Below are 15,767 nucleotides of genomic sequence, written 5' to 3' on the forward strand. Positions count from 1 at the left end.
AATACATCCTAATCTTTTGGGTGCATCGTGGACTGAAAACTTGCATCTCATTCTGTTAAGAATATATAAAAAGCAGTAGATATCTCTAATCTATCAATTTAAGATTCTATGCTTTGGTGATATTTTCACCTGAAATCTTTCCGTTCAAATTCTTGCAATGTCATTTTCCTCCTAATTGATATCAATAGTTCACATTTTGAACTTGAATCAAATTAACATCTGAGCCTATGCTTGAATCAAATTATTGATGTTATTTTTTTCAATTAATATTAATGTTTCACCAGTTGAGTACTGTGAATCAAATTAATATTTCAGCTCGCATTTTAGATGAAGTATTAAGAGATTAAATATATCTTTAAACTATTAGTTTAAGATTTAGGTTCAGTGGTAACTTGACATAGTATAAGGGTAGATGTCTCGTATTTCGACTCTTGCCATATAATTTCCATTCGATTAATATTAACAATCCACATGTTGAGCATCATAAATCAAATTAATACTTCAACCTACACATGATGCAGAGTCTTAAGAATATATATTAAAAGTTTTAATATAACTTAAATTTTTGGATTTAGTGATAATTTAATATAACATCAAAATAGGTCACGTCTTTACACTATTGTAATATATATCATTTCATTCCCAATCGTTATTAATAGTTCAGGTGTTGAGCTTCTTGAATAGGTCGTTTTGTGGTAATCAAATAAATTTCACTTCAAACTGTCAAATATAAAGGTGGTGGTCTAACGGATTAAACTACAATCCCAAGAAAATTAGACAAATCACTCAACTTATTACCTTTTTTTCATTAGATTCAGTTCCAACCGTGTGATTTTGCCGCGTCGCGTCGTAACAAGATTCAAATGCTTATGATTCAATTTTTAACAATAATATAGAAAGTTTTAAGGATGAGTACGTTGAAGTTAACAAATCTAAGTTGCTAGTTAGCACCTCAAAGAGCTTCTGATATCACAAGGCCAATATGGCAATATCAATCTTTATTTAACTTATTATCCAAGTCTAAATATTCAAATCCAGAAAACAGTAAAGCTTCCCAACAGCATTTAATCTATTCAAAGAAGAGAAAGAAAAAGGTAATCAAATAAGGTAAAAATTTACAAGGTAACTTTTTCTTCTGTGGTTTATTCAGATTTTGAATTTTCTTTGTATTTCTATTTTAGTAATAGGCATCTTCCTCAAGCTGGGATGGGAGATCAAAACCAAATTCAAGCTCATAGTTCATACCAGTTATGGTCTTCCTTCCAGAACACAACTTGGCGTATCGAGGACGGAACTGTTAAGAGTATAACCTCCAAAGGTTCAATGTTGAACAGAACTAGTTGTACCAACTGAAACATCAAAATAACATAGATGTAAACACATCTAAAAAATAGATTTTAGTGAAAAGGTTCTCACTTCATAGAAAGGAAGGGAGTAACTTGTTACCAAGACCAAGCATCACCTTAAAAGAATCAATTCTCAAGGCTCAAATGTAGGAACTTCATGTTGAGAGGCATAAACAGCTTTATACACCGTCCTGTCAATAAAACTTCGATACGGATCCTCCTTCCGCTTCTTAATCAAGTATTCTAAACTACGTTCAACTTCAAATTTAACCTCATTATACAATTGGTTTGCCTTTTTCTTGTCCTTCAGGATTTCCTCTCTCCCCTTTGTTACTATTGGCTTGCCAAACAGGTAGTATAACCGACCGGGTATCTTGGGCAAGAGCAATGGGAAGAAAAGATCTTGATTACCAACCTCTCCACTATCTGTATCCCTGAAATCAGAGTACACTCTATTGATGGAGAACATCTTGAAGGAAAAACAAACCTCGATTTGCATTCGTAATTCCATTTTTTCATAAAGGAATGAGAGAATAAGCTGTAAGGAAAAGTCGAAAAATATATTCTTTTTAAAGAAAATGGAAATTTCATTGATAGAATGAAATGTACAAAGAGATGGACAGACATAACCATGCAAAAAGAACAAAGCAAACCATACACCATGATGTCGAAGAACAGTTACCTCACTTTTGCAGAATTTTGAGTTGTCTCTCTGATGTGGTCATTAAGCATGGGAATTTTAATCAGGTCATTATAATCTAAAATCATCTGCAAATACGAAAAAAGACGAGGACGATGATAACCAGAAAGGCAGTGACAATGCTAACATTTCTTTTCAAGCATGATAATATAGACAAATTTGCACCATTTTTTGTCTAACGAAACAAGTTTCAAGCTTTCAGCACACCCATTTGCTCAAATCAACCAGAATAATGAATTGTGTTCCTCTAAAATTCCTAGTTTCCATGAAACTTCAAATTCTTCCTTCATTTTTTCAAGACAACTCCAATACCACTGTATTGCCCTGCTACCGGTAAGAATCAGACACGAAAAATATGCACGTCTCTGAAAGGTGCCTCATAGGTTTTCAGCCCCAACCTATGAGGACTCGTTTGGCTCTTTGTATAGAGGTGAGGGGGTTGGGCTTGAATAATCTAACTGTGGTCCGTTAACAGTTTTACAAACTCAAGTTATTGGGTTTGTTAAATCCAGTTTTCCTAACTCCTCAACTCACAAATTTAGGAAAAACTTGTTAGGAATATTAGCAGGTAAATATTACGGATTTCAATGTTAATTTCTTCCTTCTAATCTCAGGATCAGGATCCATTTAGAACTCCTCAGGCTATAAAATCAAAGCATAGGGAACCCAACTTACTTGTGCTAGATCATCTTCTCCGACAGCACCAAACGGTACAATTGTAGCCCCGAAACGAGCAGCCATCCTCACAAATTCCTGTTGATCTGGCCAGAACAACTTATACTCTTCACCCTGTCAAATTTTTTAAGAAAGGAAAATGAATGAACATAGGAAACCTTAATCCCAACCATTATATAACAAAGTTACAAAATATGTCATTTAAACTCAACGAAGATGCCACCATGACCTCTCTGTACCATGTAATTCTCTCTTAGAGATAAAATTATAAAGCGTGATGGAAAACTCAACATATGGACGATGCAAAAACTCAAGTACATGAAAAACTTTGAGTGTAAGCACTCTCTCTCTCAGTATCAGTTCTCGCTGTCTATTAAACTGCAAATTCTTTTGTGGTGGTGGATGTTAGGAATTTAAATTACCTTCCGGTGAAGAGCCTCGCGTGCACCCCCAGGATAGAGGAGAACGTGTGAGTTTTCTGATAACAGTTTGTAAAGATTGCTACCAGTCACAGGGACTGCACCAAATACTTTCACCCAGTCAATCAATGAAATTTCAGGATATTCAGACTCTAGATTTCCCAAGAACAACTCTGGATGTGCTATTCCACGAACCACAATATTCTTCTCTCTCATGAATTCTTTAACTAAAGGTGAAAGCTCAAGTCCTAATAAATTGTGATAACCGACTAACAGCACAGGACCTTCGTCAGGAACTCCAGAAAGACCTTTCACTATGGTTCCATCTCCCAAAGTTGAGAACATTGTAGAACCAGTGAGAAAATGAAAGAGTCTGCCACAAACATGATATCATTTAGTAGTTTTCTAACTGTCAGCCTACAGAAATAAATATGAGGAGAAAGTTAAACAGGTTGGTTTATGCATAGCATAGGTGTAACAAAAGCCCAAATATCGATGGAACCTATCACAGTAGCCTAGCCAATTATGTTCTATAACCAGCGTGCTTTGTGTATTAGTGTCAATCTAAAAGGTTATATAAAACAAGAAGATCTTGTTCATCAACAATTTAATATGCTTATATTCAGCACCTCCAGATTTCCCTAAGCAAATTAAGAAACTCAATAAACTTCAATTAGTTTCATCAGTTTGCATAATAAATAATATGCCCCCTCCAAATATAGGTCATGCGTCTGGAAGCAGGAATCATTGGATGGCATACTAAACAAAAAAGTTTTGCAAGTCTCTTATACTCAACATTTGGAGCCCCTTTTTCTTAATTTTTATTTCTTTGTACAGCTGTTGTGGTGGTGATTACTTTATGTATTGTTGATGTGTATTCTTTTCATTTTTTTTTTAAATGAAAACTTGGTTTTTCATTACACAAATGAACAAAAAAGTCAATAAAAGATGTAAACAATAGATGCATAAATGTAACTTAAAATTTTGTCAATTCCAACAAATACATATTATATCACAAGAGAATTTGATCAAAACACCAGTTTCTGTAAAAATTACCCAGTCACTTGACTAAAAGCAAAGTTGAACTCTGTTAAACTGGGCGGAAGATAATCCGAAACAGCATCATGCTTTCTTGATCGACGATACTTGTAAGTGCTTTTAATTACTGTCATTAAACCAATACCATCTTCCTGTTACACGATACCACGGTTACAGGTCATTTGACTTTACTTGGAACATGGAAAGGAGGAGAGTGTTATAAGAATGGAGCAGATCTCTTTACAACATTTTTTAAAGTAAAATATTTTTGTTCATTTGAATGAGACACAGGAATACTAAAACACTAGAATAAACAAAGATCATTAAGCAAAGAAACCTTTTATTTGCCTCCGTATCCAAATATGATTGAACCAATATTATGTTATTCAACTTCAAAGGCCATGATACAACGTCCCACCTTGGAAACCTCCCCCCTCACCAACTCCTTCCCATAAGAAATCTCTCATGATTCTCTTTAGATTTTTACTCACCAAGATTGAGATTTAAAACAAGGAAGTAGGTCACATTCCCACAGGACTGAATGGATGAGAGTCAAACCTCCCTCTTTAGAGAAAAGTGCCCTTTTCCAAATGCATTCCTTTTTAAATTCTATGAGTTTAGATTTCTTTGTTAGAGTTTTTCTTTCTTTTAACTTTCTTTTATAGGAGTTTCTTGTCCTTTTCACAAATATGATTAATAATCATGAATGTTGATTCTTAAGAATTGGAGAATATACTACACTTTTTTATAAATGGCTAGCGCGAATGAGAAATTTTCTTTTAAACCTTAACAAGAATGCTCCTATATATTTAATGGCTGAAGAGAAGAGTGTAATTGATGAAGCTAGTTTAATGTTATCTACCAGAATGATAGTGTTCTCAGGTTATATCTTTTGCGTACCAATAATAAGGTGTGCCCATTTTCCTTGAAATGGCGAGAGGTACAATTCTGTAATGATTGCTTAAGTCGTTCAGCTTCAACTCTGCTTGGAACCATGTTATCCTTGCCACTGAAAGGCACAAAAAATTCAAATTAATTATGAGAACACTGGACCAACTTTGAAATAATCAAATTCAGATTATTGAGTAAAATGATTTGACAGTTGATTCCAATTCAAAATAAAGCAGAACTCAAACAGAGTCATTTTGGCAGGAAGTAGTTCAGGAAAAACCGTTGATAGAAACCCGACTTGAGATTGAAAAGTAAAAAAACTGGGGCTGAAACTGTATTACAAGATTAAAGACAAATACATAAGTAATAGCTTTTTGAGAATCTACCATGAAAACTTCCCAAACTCATTATTTAATGATTAATTTTCCCTTTCTATAATACAAACGATCATTTAATCCATTGTCTAACAGTATATCATGTTACATTGGATAATGTTCAATTAGTTAATCTAATGGATATCGTGGGAAGGATACTAAAAAGTTTAAAAAATAGATGCAATATGTTGAGATATTTGTAGTGTTATATTTAACACACCACTCACACCCATACACACACAATCAGTTCTGGGGAAAAACCTAGCAAGCACAAGTACTTCAGCTTTAACTGCATGGAGACGAGAATTAGCATAAGCTGCAGCTGATTTGAGCAGCTTCAGCTTCCAAAGAAGGGTATCCTTCGGTATAATGGTAGACAACTCCTGAAAATAGAAATAATTAAAAAAGAATTCAGCTCAATCAGATTTCTCATGTAAGAAAATACCAGTGCCAAGGGCAAAAGGCAAAATAAGTCAATTTATGGCCCGTTTTTTATTTTTGGTTTTTAGTTTTTGAAAAACAGGGGTGTTTTGTTTTTCAAAAACCATTTTGAAATTTCATGTAAATTCCAAAAAAACAGAAAAAAAAATAGTTTTTAAAAACAGATTTCTGTTTTTCAAAATCTTATTTTTTTCTTCTAATACAAAACTTTTTTTTCTTTAACATATTTATCTATAACAAATTTCTTTCTCACTCTAAAATTTTTTTCTTCATAAATATCTCTAAAATTTATTTTTTTTCCTCTAAAATTTTTATATTTTAAATATTTATCATTATTTCTCTCTCTCTCCAAATTTTTCATCTTTTTTTTTCTTTTTGTTGTATCATATTACTTCCATTACTCTCTCTAAAAATTTAATATTTTTCCGAATTTTTCTCTCTCTAAAATTTGTTTTTTATAAATTTTATCTCTTCCTAATCTATATAATTTTTCTTTTTCGTTCTAATTTTTTTAACCTATCTTTTCCTCTCAACTTTACTCTTTTTATAAAAATTGTTTTCATTTTTGTCTTTTAACTTTTCTTTCCCTAATTTTTTTTTTCTAAATCTTTTTATTTGTCTCTCTAAAATTTCTTTTATTTTCATCTCTCTAAACTGGTAGTTTCATGTCTCTACTTTAAGGATGACAAAAATTTCCGCATGGTCAGATCTCTTCTCCAAGAATAGAAAATGCATGTCCCGAGTCCCCGATTCCATTTTCAAATAATTATTATATCTTTTATTGACATATTTACTAAATTATGAATAAAATATTAAATATTTTTTAAAACTAATTATTTATACTAGTAAATAATAATTCTAAAAATAATTAATATATATTTATTACACTTTTTCATTTTTTAAATTCTAAAAATAATTAAAATTAATTATAAAACAGGTAAGTTTTCTTGTGAATATCCCTGAATAAGGATTCTTTAACCTAGATCTCAATTCTTGGACCGAAGAACGAGGTGGAGACAGAGGACTAAAAATTTTCATGAGTATGAGAATGGGAGAGGACATCCTCACTCCCGTCCTACACCATTTTCATCTTACCCTACATAGAATTTTATCTCTCTAATATATATTTCCAATTTTCTAACTTTTTAAAAATAGAAAACTAAAAATGGATACCAAGTGGATTTTGTTTTTTAAAAATAGAAAACAGAAAAATCAAAAACCAAAAACAGAAATTGTTATTAAATGGAACCTTAGATTGCCACAAGTAAACCCTGCATTGCCTTATCTCATTGCAATGTGTAAAGTAGTTGATAGAAAATCCCAGTTACAAGGCATGGCTTGAAGTTATAATAAACCAACTTGCACTTTAGGAATATGGATAGGGCTAAATATATAATTTAGTCCCAAAAGGTTGTCGCTCAATTTTTTAACAATTTTAGTTCCATATATTATGTATTGATTTTTTCCCTCTCCAATCAGGTCCTTAGTATTACTAAATATTAAAAGAAAAATGATGTGTGAGTTCAAAATAAATATTTTTCATGAGGTTTTCAGTTAGTAACATTTTTAATGTCTTGGGTCAGGTAAGTTATACGAGTAAGATTATACGAAGTTTGTAGGTTTTTTTTTTCTAGGTGGACATATCCATTACATCAAATTAAAATAGACTCAGTTAATAAAATATATTTTGACTTCACATCATAGTACCTATTATGCAATAGACTCAGTTAATAAAATATATTTTGACTTCACATCACAGTACCCATTATTCAGTATACTTAATCTTTTATTCATATTACTCACAGCTTGAAAATTGGCACAAGGCCCAATAAGTGACTTGATATTAATTGGGGGAGAAAACGATATTACAAAAATTTAAACATATAACCTATCTCCAAAATCTTAGTTTTTATCTCAGACGGTGTCTGCCTATCCTGAAGACACTCTTCTGTATAAGTCGATTTGGAAATAATCACTACCCAAAGAAGATTAAATTCTTCCTATGGGAGGTTAGCTAGCCCTAAATTCCCATGACAAGCTTCAAAAGAGGACGCCGCATATGAGCCTTTCTCCACGTTGGTGTGTTCTCTGTAAACAACATGGCAAGTCCCCTTGGGGCACATCTTCATTTCTTGCAATTTCTCTTCCAAGTTATGGGATTCTCTCTTATCGTCCTTTGGATGGCATACGATCCCGACAAACATACGCTTCCTCGTCTACCAACAGCCTTTTTGAATCTATAGTGTCATTGGTTGTATTGTGGTGCAAACGTTCTCCTTTTTTTTTTGATATATGTGTGTCACGGCCGACTTGCACGCACCTCGACTAATCACGGGTCAACTGCCTGACCCTACTATATTTGGTTGATAAAATAACTTGTAGGATATTAAATCCTAGGTAGGTGGCCACTATGGTTTGAACCCATTCCCTCTAAATCCCTTACTATTTACATTGGCCCTTATTGACCACTGGGTCATCCTATGATGGTTGCGGTGCAAATGTTCTCCTATTTTTCAACACCATAGTTTTCTCTCTCCTTTAACCAATTGGAGAGCTTTTTTGTAACTCCTTTGGTTTGAGATGTTTTCCCCTTTTGTATATCTCTTTCATTTCATTTCTTTAATGAAAATGCCTGTCATGATGGTCAAGAGCTTTTCTATTTCTAAAATATGATCTACTTTGAAAAGATAGGGAGCAATGAATAGGTATAGAAAAAACAACGTCAGTTAGCAACAGCATACTAGGAAGGAAGTTATGGAGAGTGAAAAGAACAATGAGATGGAAAACTTAAATCCATGACAGTAAGGGGAAATAAAAAAGGAAAAAAGGCAGTCCCAGCTACATTACATCTTATAAAGTATTATTTAAAATGCACAGTTTACACCGTAACTAGATTCTATGAAAGAAAAACAAGCATCACATGGTCCTTACCGAAAGATATGGTAGTAAAGCAGCCAGGTTGAGTGATACTTTTTCTAATTGCTGCATTGGAGGAAGCCTACTTTCAACATCGACTGTTGCCATTTTCACTGGTTCGCCTGACATAGCAGTAGTAATAAACATGGTTTTACATTTTATTCGTAGCTACAACTCCATGAATTGTTTAAGAAATAATAATAAATTTATATCCAAAAGAAAATCCAGGATTCTAACACTGCACCAAACTACTCAAAGTGTAAATCTCATTAAAATAATAATAATAATAGCATGGGAAAGAGGTCTGAAATATTTTCGGATGAAAAATGTTACTTATATAAATGACAGATGTTTTGTTGGTTATATCTGAAAGTAAAACTTGAGGAAGATGAAATTATTAATTATTAACGTTCCCAAGTAATTCTTTTTTACATCCATAAGAAGAAGTTACTCAAAAAGGAGGGCATTCATCACCCTCCATCAGTCCATCCCCACCCTCAACCTAAAGAACCATGCTGACATGAAAATTAACGGAGTAAATTACGACATTAGTTTCAACATTTTCATCACACTTCATTGGCACGTTTTGGTTGATGGTGAAAGATAAAGACAAGGAATGAAGGAAACTAGGAAGCAAACAGAGTAGCCGCAACCATAGATCCTTAAAATTTTATCCTTTTGTCATTCCTTATGTGGAAGGTAGTAAGAAGAAAAGGCAATGAAGAGTTTCTTGGGAAGAGACAGTGCCTTCCTCCACCATTCTAGTACTGTCATCCATTACTATTGATCTCAATACTTGGTTAGAAGGAGGTCAATCTCCAATTTCAATTATTCCACATTCTTTCAACAGAACTTGCCAATACAGTAACCGACCTTCCACTTCTTACCAATTCTTAGAGGAAATATTTCACCATCATCCTAGATGAGCTAACTTGAATCCGATCTTCAATAAGAATATGAGTAGCGGAATGGAAGGAAAACATAGAAACTGCAGCTAGATTTGCAACTATATGTCTTATATCCCTAAACAAAGAGAAACCAACAATTACTTAGAAGCAGCAGTCCACTTACCCATAACAAAGCTAAGTAGATAGGGAACTGTTCCATGCAGTACATCAGGCATAGCTTCTAACAATGGAAGCAAGGGTTGCAATTGAGACCTACCAAAAGATGTAGCTAATGGAAGGAAAAAAGCTGTCACAATTACTGAAAAAGAACACGACCTAACAATGCCATGTGATTGCAAGAAGTTAAATTGCATATTTGAAACCAACCTGGATTCACTAAAATCAGAACAAGGTCAATTTTAGGATTACAAGAAGCAACAGCAAGGGCTAAGCATCCTCCAAATGAGTCCCCCACTAAATAAATCGGCTTTTTTGGGGAAGAAGCATGCTCTGACCTGATATTTTCTTCAACGAGCTTCACAAGTCCTTCAGAAAACAAAACTCTGCTCCATCAGCAGTATACAGAAACGTCTTGCAATTAATGAACAATAGCAGCAATGTAGATCTTACCTAGTTAAATTTTTATGTGCAGCCACAAATCTATATGAATTCCCTAACAACTACAGGAAGTTAGATCAATAGTTCCAATATAGCTATATTCAGTTAGTTACGTCAATGTTGTAGTCAATACTCCAATATCAAAGAATTTACTTGATATCATTATTTGCCAGCTAATAGTCATATTACATAACTAAGCAGAAATTTCCCGCTCAATTTCTCACGGAATGGATGACTATTGTTTTCACGCATCAATTGTCCATCATATTGAGGGTAATCGCCAAGTTTTCCCCTCAAACTTGAAACACAGGATCACAAATGAATATATTGGTTAAACAGCTCTACCATCACAGTTGTTTCAATTTATCAGGGGAAAGATTGACTATCAGAAGTTCTCATAAAATTGTATCTTGGTATATATTCCAGCCATTGAGAAAAAGTTTAAACCTTCGAATGGTGTTCGATCTTGAACAGGAATATGTAGGCACCGAACTTCAAAAGCCCTGCATAAAAAAATTGATACTTTAATGAATACTCCATTTACTTGCAACTAAAATAAGTGTTTCCACTTCAAACATATTTATTATCCTAATACGTAAATCACATATAAAATGATAGAACATCAATCCTACTTTGAACAACAGCAAACTTAAAGAATTAAAAGTGAAGCTCATGCACGCTGGCACATACATAAGAAAGCTTATACACAAAAAGTCATGACCAGCTATTTCATATCAGCACGGTCAAGTTCAAGTATCTAATGTGTCTAAGCGTTCTTAGTGCATTGGTATCTGACCTGCCAGGAACAAGGTCAAATACTTTTTGCTCACAATCTGTAGTTATTAACCCAAGGTAATACAAAACAATCAAACCAGGATTAAGCTAAATTCAAACCCATGTAACGATTTCTCATGGCACTAGCCACTAAGTGATCACAAGCAAGTATGGCTCAAATCAATTCAGCTGGTTTCCAAGTAGCAACTATTATGTCCTTGTGAAGCTCCATTGCCAGCCATGAAGTTCGTGTGATATTAGATTGTTTTCTCAAGATGGAGAGGATGAATACAGAATTAGACTCTGTAAACATGCTTGGTTGGATGGAAACACTCAAGCTTTGAATGAATTGTTTTTCCTAGACTCTTACCCCTGTATATTTTCAAGTACTCAGGATGCGTTCACTTGTATGATCTCATTTTGGAAGTATTTTAAAGGGAGTCATTTGGTTCTCGTAATTTCTCTTCTTCTCTGATCAAAACCAATTTGCAGTATTTAGGAGATTGTCCAATTGCCCCCCTTGGTTCTTTGATGAAATATTTCTTATTCTGAGAATTTGACAATTGTAGTGTCCCTTTTTGTTTCATACGAAACTTAACTTTCTTCGAGGCCCTGCCAATCTCTTGGGGAAATAACTATACCCCGGAATAAACTGGTGGAACATTCCCCAAATTTATCAGGACCAACCATGTCAAGGGATATGCTTGTCACGTTCAGCTTGAAACTCAAATGTCCATATGAGACGGAATAAAAAACTAGTATACTGATTTAAAAGATACATTTTTCAGTTACCAACAAAATTTAATTTGCACATTTTTCCGTTTTTGGTTCTTTGGCCATTCCACACAAGAGCCATTAACAAATTTCACGGAATATCAATTCAACAGTATGAGAAGTGAATAGCTTACTTCCCAAGAGCTTTATGGTGCATGATGAGGCCACATCCAGTGCCATCCATTCCTACAGAGTACAGAGACAATATAAAATCCAAATTAGATAAAAGCATATCCCACTTTCAAAGATTAAGCATGTATTGAGTATTTACCCAAAATATAGAAACATGTTCATTGAATTTTTTTTTTCTTTGAACAGAAGAAAGGGAGCTCAAAGAACTGTATGGATGCATTTTCTGTAGAAAAAATAACTAGTTACTATAATTCTTTCAAACAATGTATTAAGAGGTTTTATTCTCTAAAGTACCGTTAAGAAACAATTTCTTTTTTGTACTTATTCAATTACAATTAAAAACCCAGAAAAGCAACCTTAATATTTTATCCATAGCTAGAAATGACGACATACCATTTCCCAACTCCCAATTTCCCATATTCAGCCGTTCCATCCTTTAAAATTTTTAATTTGTTTTTCAATCACAAAACCAGAAAACACCTCAATTTCCAAAGTTCTGAACTTTTCAGCTGGCGTAAAATAGTTACCAGGCAAAAACAGAAGAACTGGAGAACCCTTTAATGGAGATCCAGATTCAAGAGGACAAAACCAGCGAGGCGGACCGCCATCAGAGTGCTGAGTAAAATCCTTAGCGGCATCAAAGTAATCTTTCACAGTCACAGTCCCATACCCATCATCCCAAGATGGCTCCAACTTTACAGCAGCATTATCTCTCTTCTTGACCTTCTTCTTCTCCGAAGCTTCAGACTTCAACCACCCATTGCCCTTTTCCAATGAAGACCAACTCCCCTCCTTCTCCCCAACCAGAGAAGCTCCACTTACCACAGCTGAAACTGAGTCGGCTCCATCTTCACTTCTAACTAGCACTCGCCACGAATTCTTACTGCGTTGAAATGAAGCAAGAAACGACGACACCCCAACGCCAAAACAAGCTGCCATGGCTTCTGCAAGTAATGAGATAAAGCCAAAAACAGAGCAACTGCAAGATTCAGCACTTCCCACTTCCCACTTCCCAGAATAGCTTAAATAAAGCAATCATTCGGATTTCAGAGGGAGAGAGAGAACCCCCTTGAACTCTCGAATTAAAACAACCAAACCAACACGTTCTGTGTTGGGCTGAAAACAGAGTGAGATACGAGGGCTTTGGCAGCAAAAAGGGGTAACTCGAAACAAACCCAGATAGCTAATCCGAAAGTTCAAAATCCCTTTGGAACACGTAGCTCATAACTGTTCCAAATTAGACAAGAAAACGAAACAAGCAAGGTAAGTAAAAGGACCACTGCCTACAATGTTTAAGCGCATTCATAATTGAGTAATGAGGACCATACACGTGACGGCATGAATCAGTTTTGTATATAAAACATTGAATTTGTTCAAAAAGCAAACAGAAAAAGTACCAATAAAGTAGAAATTACGAGGGGGGGAAAGGGAAGTGAGTTTGAAGGCAAATAATGGAGGTTTTTTCACCTCGCGCGGGTCCCCCATTAGCTCTTGTTTTGCTCCTGCTTCACAAACGTTTCAATCGATCGAGGATTTCCCTTTTTCTTGACAACGAAGATTTTGACAGAGAGAAACTAATGAGTTTTTCAACATTTATGTACTGATCTTGAAACTGACTCTGTGAATTGCTTACAAAGAGTAAAAGTGAAAAAAAAAATAAAAAATTGTTTTCTTAGTTCAACAATGGTAACTTGAATATCTGAGCTTTTATACCATTGATCGAGTTGATCACATACACTATAATGTGGTTGTAGATGAAATGACAATCAATTACGATCGTGTGGCTTTTAATTTCACCTGGTTAGAATATGATTTGCATGACAGGCATTTAGCCTCGCTTGATTAAACTATTGAATACCTAATCTCAATTATTGCATGCTGATTTCTTTTTAATTTTATATCTCACCTTTAGCAAAGTTAGTATATAATTAATTTTATATAAGTAAAAACACAATAACATATTACGTCTATTTGCTTTTGAATAAAACATGATTAAAAATCTAGAAGCCAGATTGTCCAGATCTGTTTGCCGTTTCCCAAAAAGCTTAAGCTAAAAGCAAATTACCAACTTCAAAAAACTACTATACTTTTGCAAAAGAGAAAGAAAAGGAAAAAAAAAAGTCCCAACCACTTCTTTTTGCAACTGCCTCAAAAGTTCAGGCAATGAGAAGATGTAGATTTTTGTTGCCATTATTACAAAAAGAAAAAAGAAGTATTAAATTTTTAAGCAATGTTACAAAATTTAGATCATGAAAATCAATAATTGTATTAGGACAAATTATGGAATTATATTTTTTTATCGTTTTTATATATAGCGTTGCGTTTTTTTTAACCACTTGCACCAAATAGCAAAAATAACTTGATAGTTTTTTTTTTTTTTTTCTTACATGATCACTTCATAGTTTTTAGTTTTTGAATTTTACTAGATATTTTATTGCGTATTGAAAAGTATTTATCATAGATCAATTATTAAGGATATTCTTAAAATGTACATGTAAAGATATAACTTTTGAATTAGTCGATATTGTCAAACAAAGTAGAAATCTATTATATGTAAAAAATAAAAGAGGCTGTTAATGATAAAATTAATTATTTGAAATCAATTTATTATTCTAGTGGTTGTTCCAGACCAAAAAAAGATTATTTATCTGTTAACAATAGTAAAACTTTTACTACATCATTATGAAAATTAAAATAAGTTAAATTATAGATCTAGGTCAGTGAAATTAAATTATAAATCTAGCAATTAAATTTATTTAGGTCCTTAGAAGTCGTAACAAGGTTTCCGTAGGTGAACATGTGGAAGGATCATTGTCGATGCCTAAAACATCAAACGACCCGCGAACGCGTTTCACGAAACGTCCGTACTCGTGTCGGGGGGGCCTCGGTTTGGTGGGCTCTTGCCCCCATGCCGCCCTCCGACACGCACGGACCCAAACAAAACCCCGGCGCAGGTCGCGCCAAGGAACTCCAACGAATAAACTTTGTAATCACATTTCAAATGGTATAATCTCATTTTACTCCTACAATCCCATCAATTTCATCTTTATTCCATAGACCCACATATATATTATAATTAATTTACTACTTTTATCGTTTCTCTCTCATCTATTAATTACACCCATACAATTTTTAATTAATTTTTTTTATACTTTTGTAATTTCTTTTCCATTTATACTTCAATTTTTATTAGTTTATGTAATTTTATTATATAATATTATAAATTTATATTAATTAATATCAACATATTTTTAAAATATAAATTATTATATTTAAATATTAGAATAATAAAATTTAATAATATGTTATATTAAATTATGGTTGTTCAAATAAAAAAATATTTTATTTGATGTAATTTTATTTTAATTAATCATTGTTTTTTTATGTAATTTTATTTATTTATTAATATTAAATAAATTGTTATAATAAAAAATATTTACTATCAATAATATAGTAATAACTTAAATTAAAGTTTATTATTATTATATTAAAAAAGATTAGGAAAGTAATGTATTTGTAATTAGCTAAAAACGAGAAAAGGATATACTAGTAATTGTTATATATCTGATTCCGATCACGATTCCAGATAACTTTAATAAACAACATCAAAGGAATTTTGATTACGATTCAAGAAAATTTCTGGTAAACAATAATATTCTCATCCCGATTCATTTTCGTTTCAATTCATTCCCATTATGATTGCAGGTAAGTAAACAGGACCTCAGTACACAAACCTATTTGATTTTTTTTATTTTTAAATATAAGGACTAAATTCACATCAT

General features: G+C 33.2%; 1 protein-coding gene across 2 annotated transcripts; it reads right to left on the reverse strand.

Annotated features, from left to right (window-relative positions):
* Window positions 1-967: 967 nt before the first annotated feature.
* Window positions 968-13,255, reverse strand: PES1 (Esterase/lipase/thioesterase family protein). Of its 2 annotated transcripts, XM_088127698.1 has the most exons (15): window positions 12,513-13,255; window positions 11,988-12,039; window positions 10,753-10,808; window positions 10,318-10,360; window positions 10,075-10,250; window positions 9,872-9,976; window positions 8,816-8,922; window positions 5,705-5,826; window positions 5,079-5,187; window positions 4,197-4,330; window positions 3,144-3,513; window positions 2,722-2,835; window positions 2,029-2,114; window positions 1,463-1,780; window positions 968-1,349 (listed from the first exon to the last, which is right to left on the reverse strand). In XM_088127698.1, the coding sequence occupies exons 1-14, from the start codon at window positions 12,922-12,924 to the stop codon at window positions 1,480-1,482; spliced, it is 2,187 nt and encodes a 728-aa protein (XP_087983824.1). In that variant the 5' UTR covers window positions 12,925-13,255; the 3' UTR covers window positions 968-1,349; window positions 1,463-1,479. The 2 variants fall into 2 exon arrangements, with proteins under 2 accessions (XP_087983824.1, XP_022143061.1); XM_022287369.2 differs by lacking the exon at window positions 10,318-10,360 and having other exon boundaries at window positions 10,075-10,233; window positions 12,513-13,252.
* Window positions 13,256-15,767: the final 2,512 nt, after the last annotated feature.

This window comes from Momordica charantia (genome assembly GCF_013281855.1).
Source record: "Momordica charantia cultivar OHB3-1 chromosome 8 unlocalized genomic scaffold, Mcharantia_2.0 BLBB01000008.1, whole genome shotgun sequence".
Taxonomy (NCBI): Eukaryota; Viridiplantae; Streptophyta; class Magnoliopsida; order Cucurbitales; family Cucurbitaceae; genus Momordica; species Momordica charantia.

Excerpts from the sequence above, each read along its gene's own strand:
- PES1 (XM_088127698.1), bottom strand. The coding sequence starts at position 12,924 with ATGGCAGCTTGTTTTGGCGTTGGGGTGTCGTCGTTTCTTGCTTCATTT. Across the intron at positions 10,361-10,752 it reads AGATCGAACACCATTCGAAG|GGAATTCATATAGATTTGTG; the intron begins GTTTAAACTTTT and ends TGTAGTTGTTAG. Across the intron at positions 5,827-8,815 it reads CTTTACTACCATATCTTTCG|GAGTTGTCTACCATTATACC; the intron begins GTAAGGACCATG and ends TTCTATTTTCAG.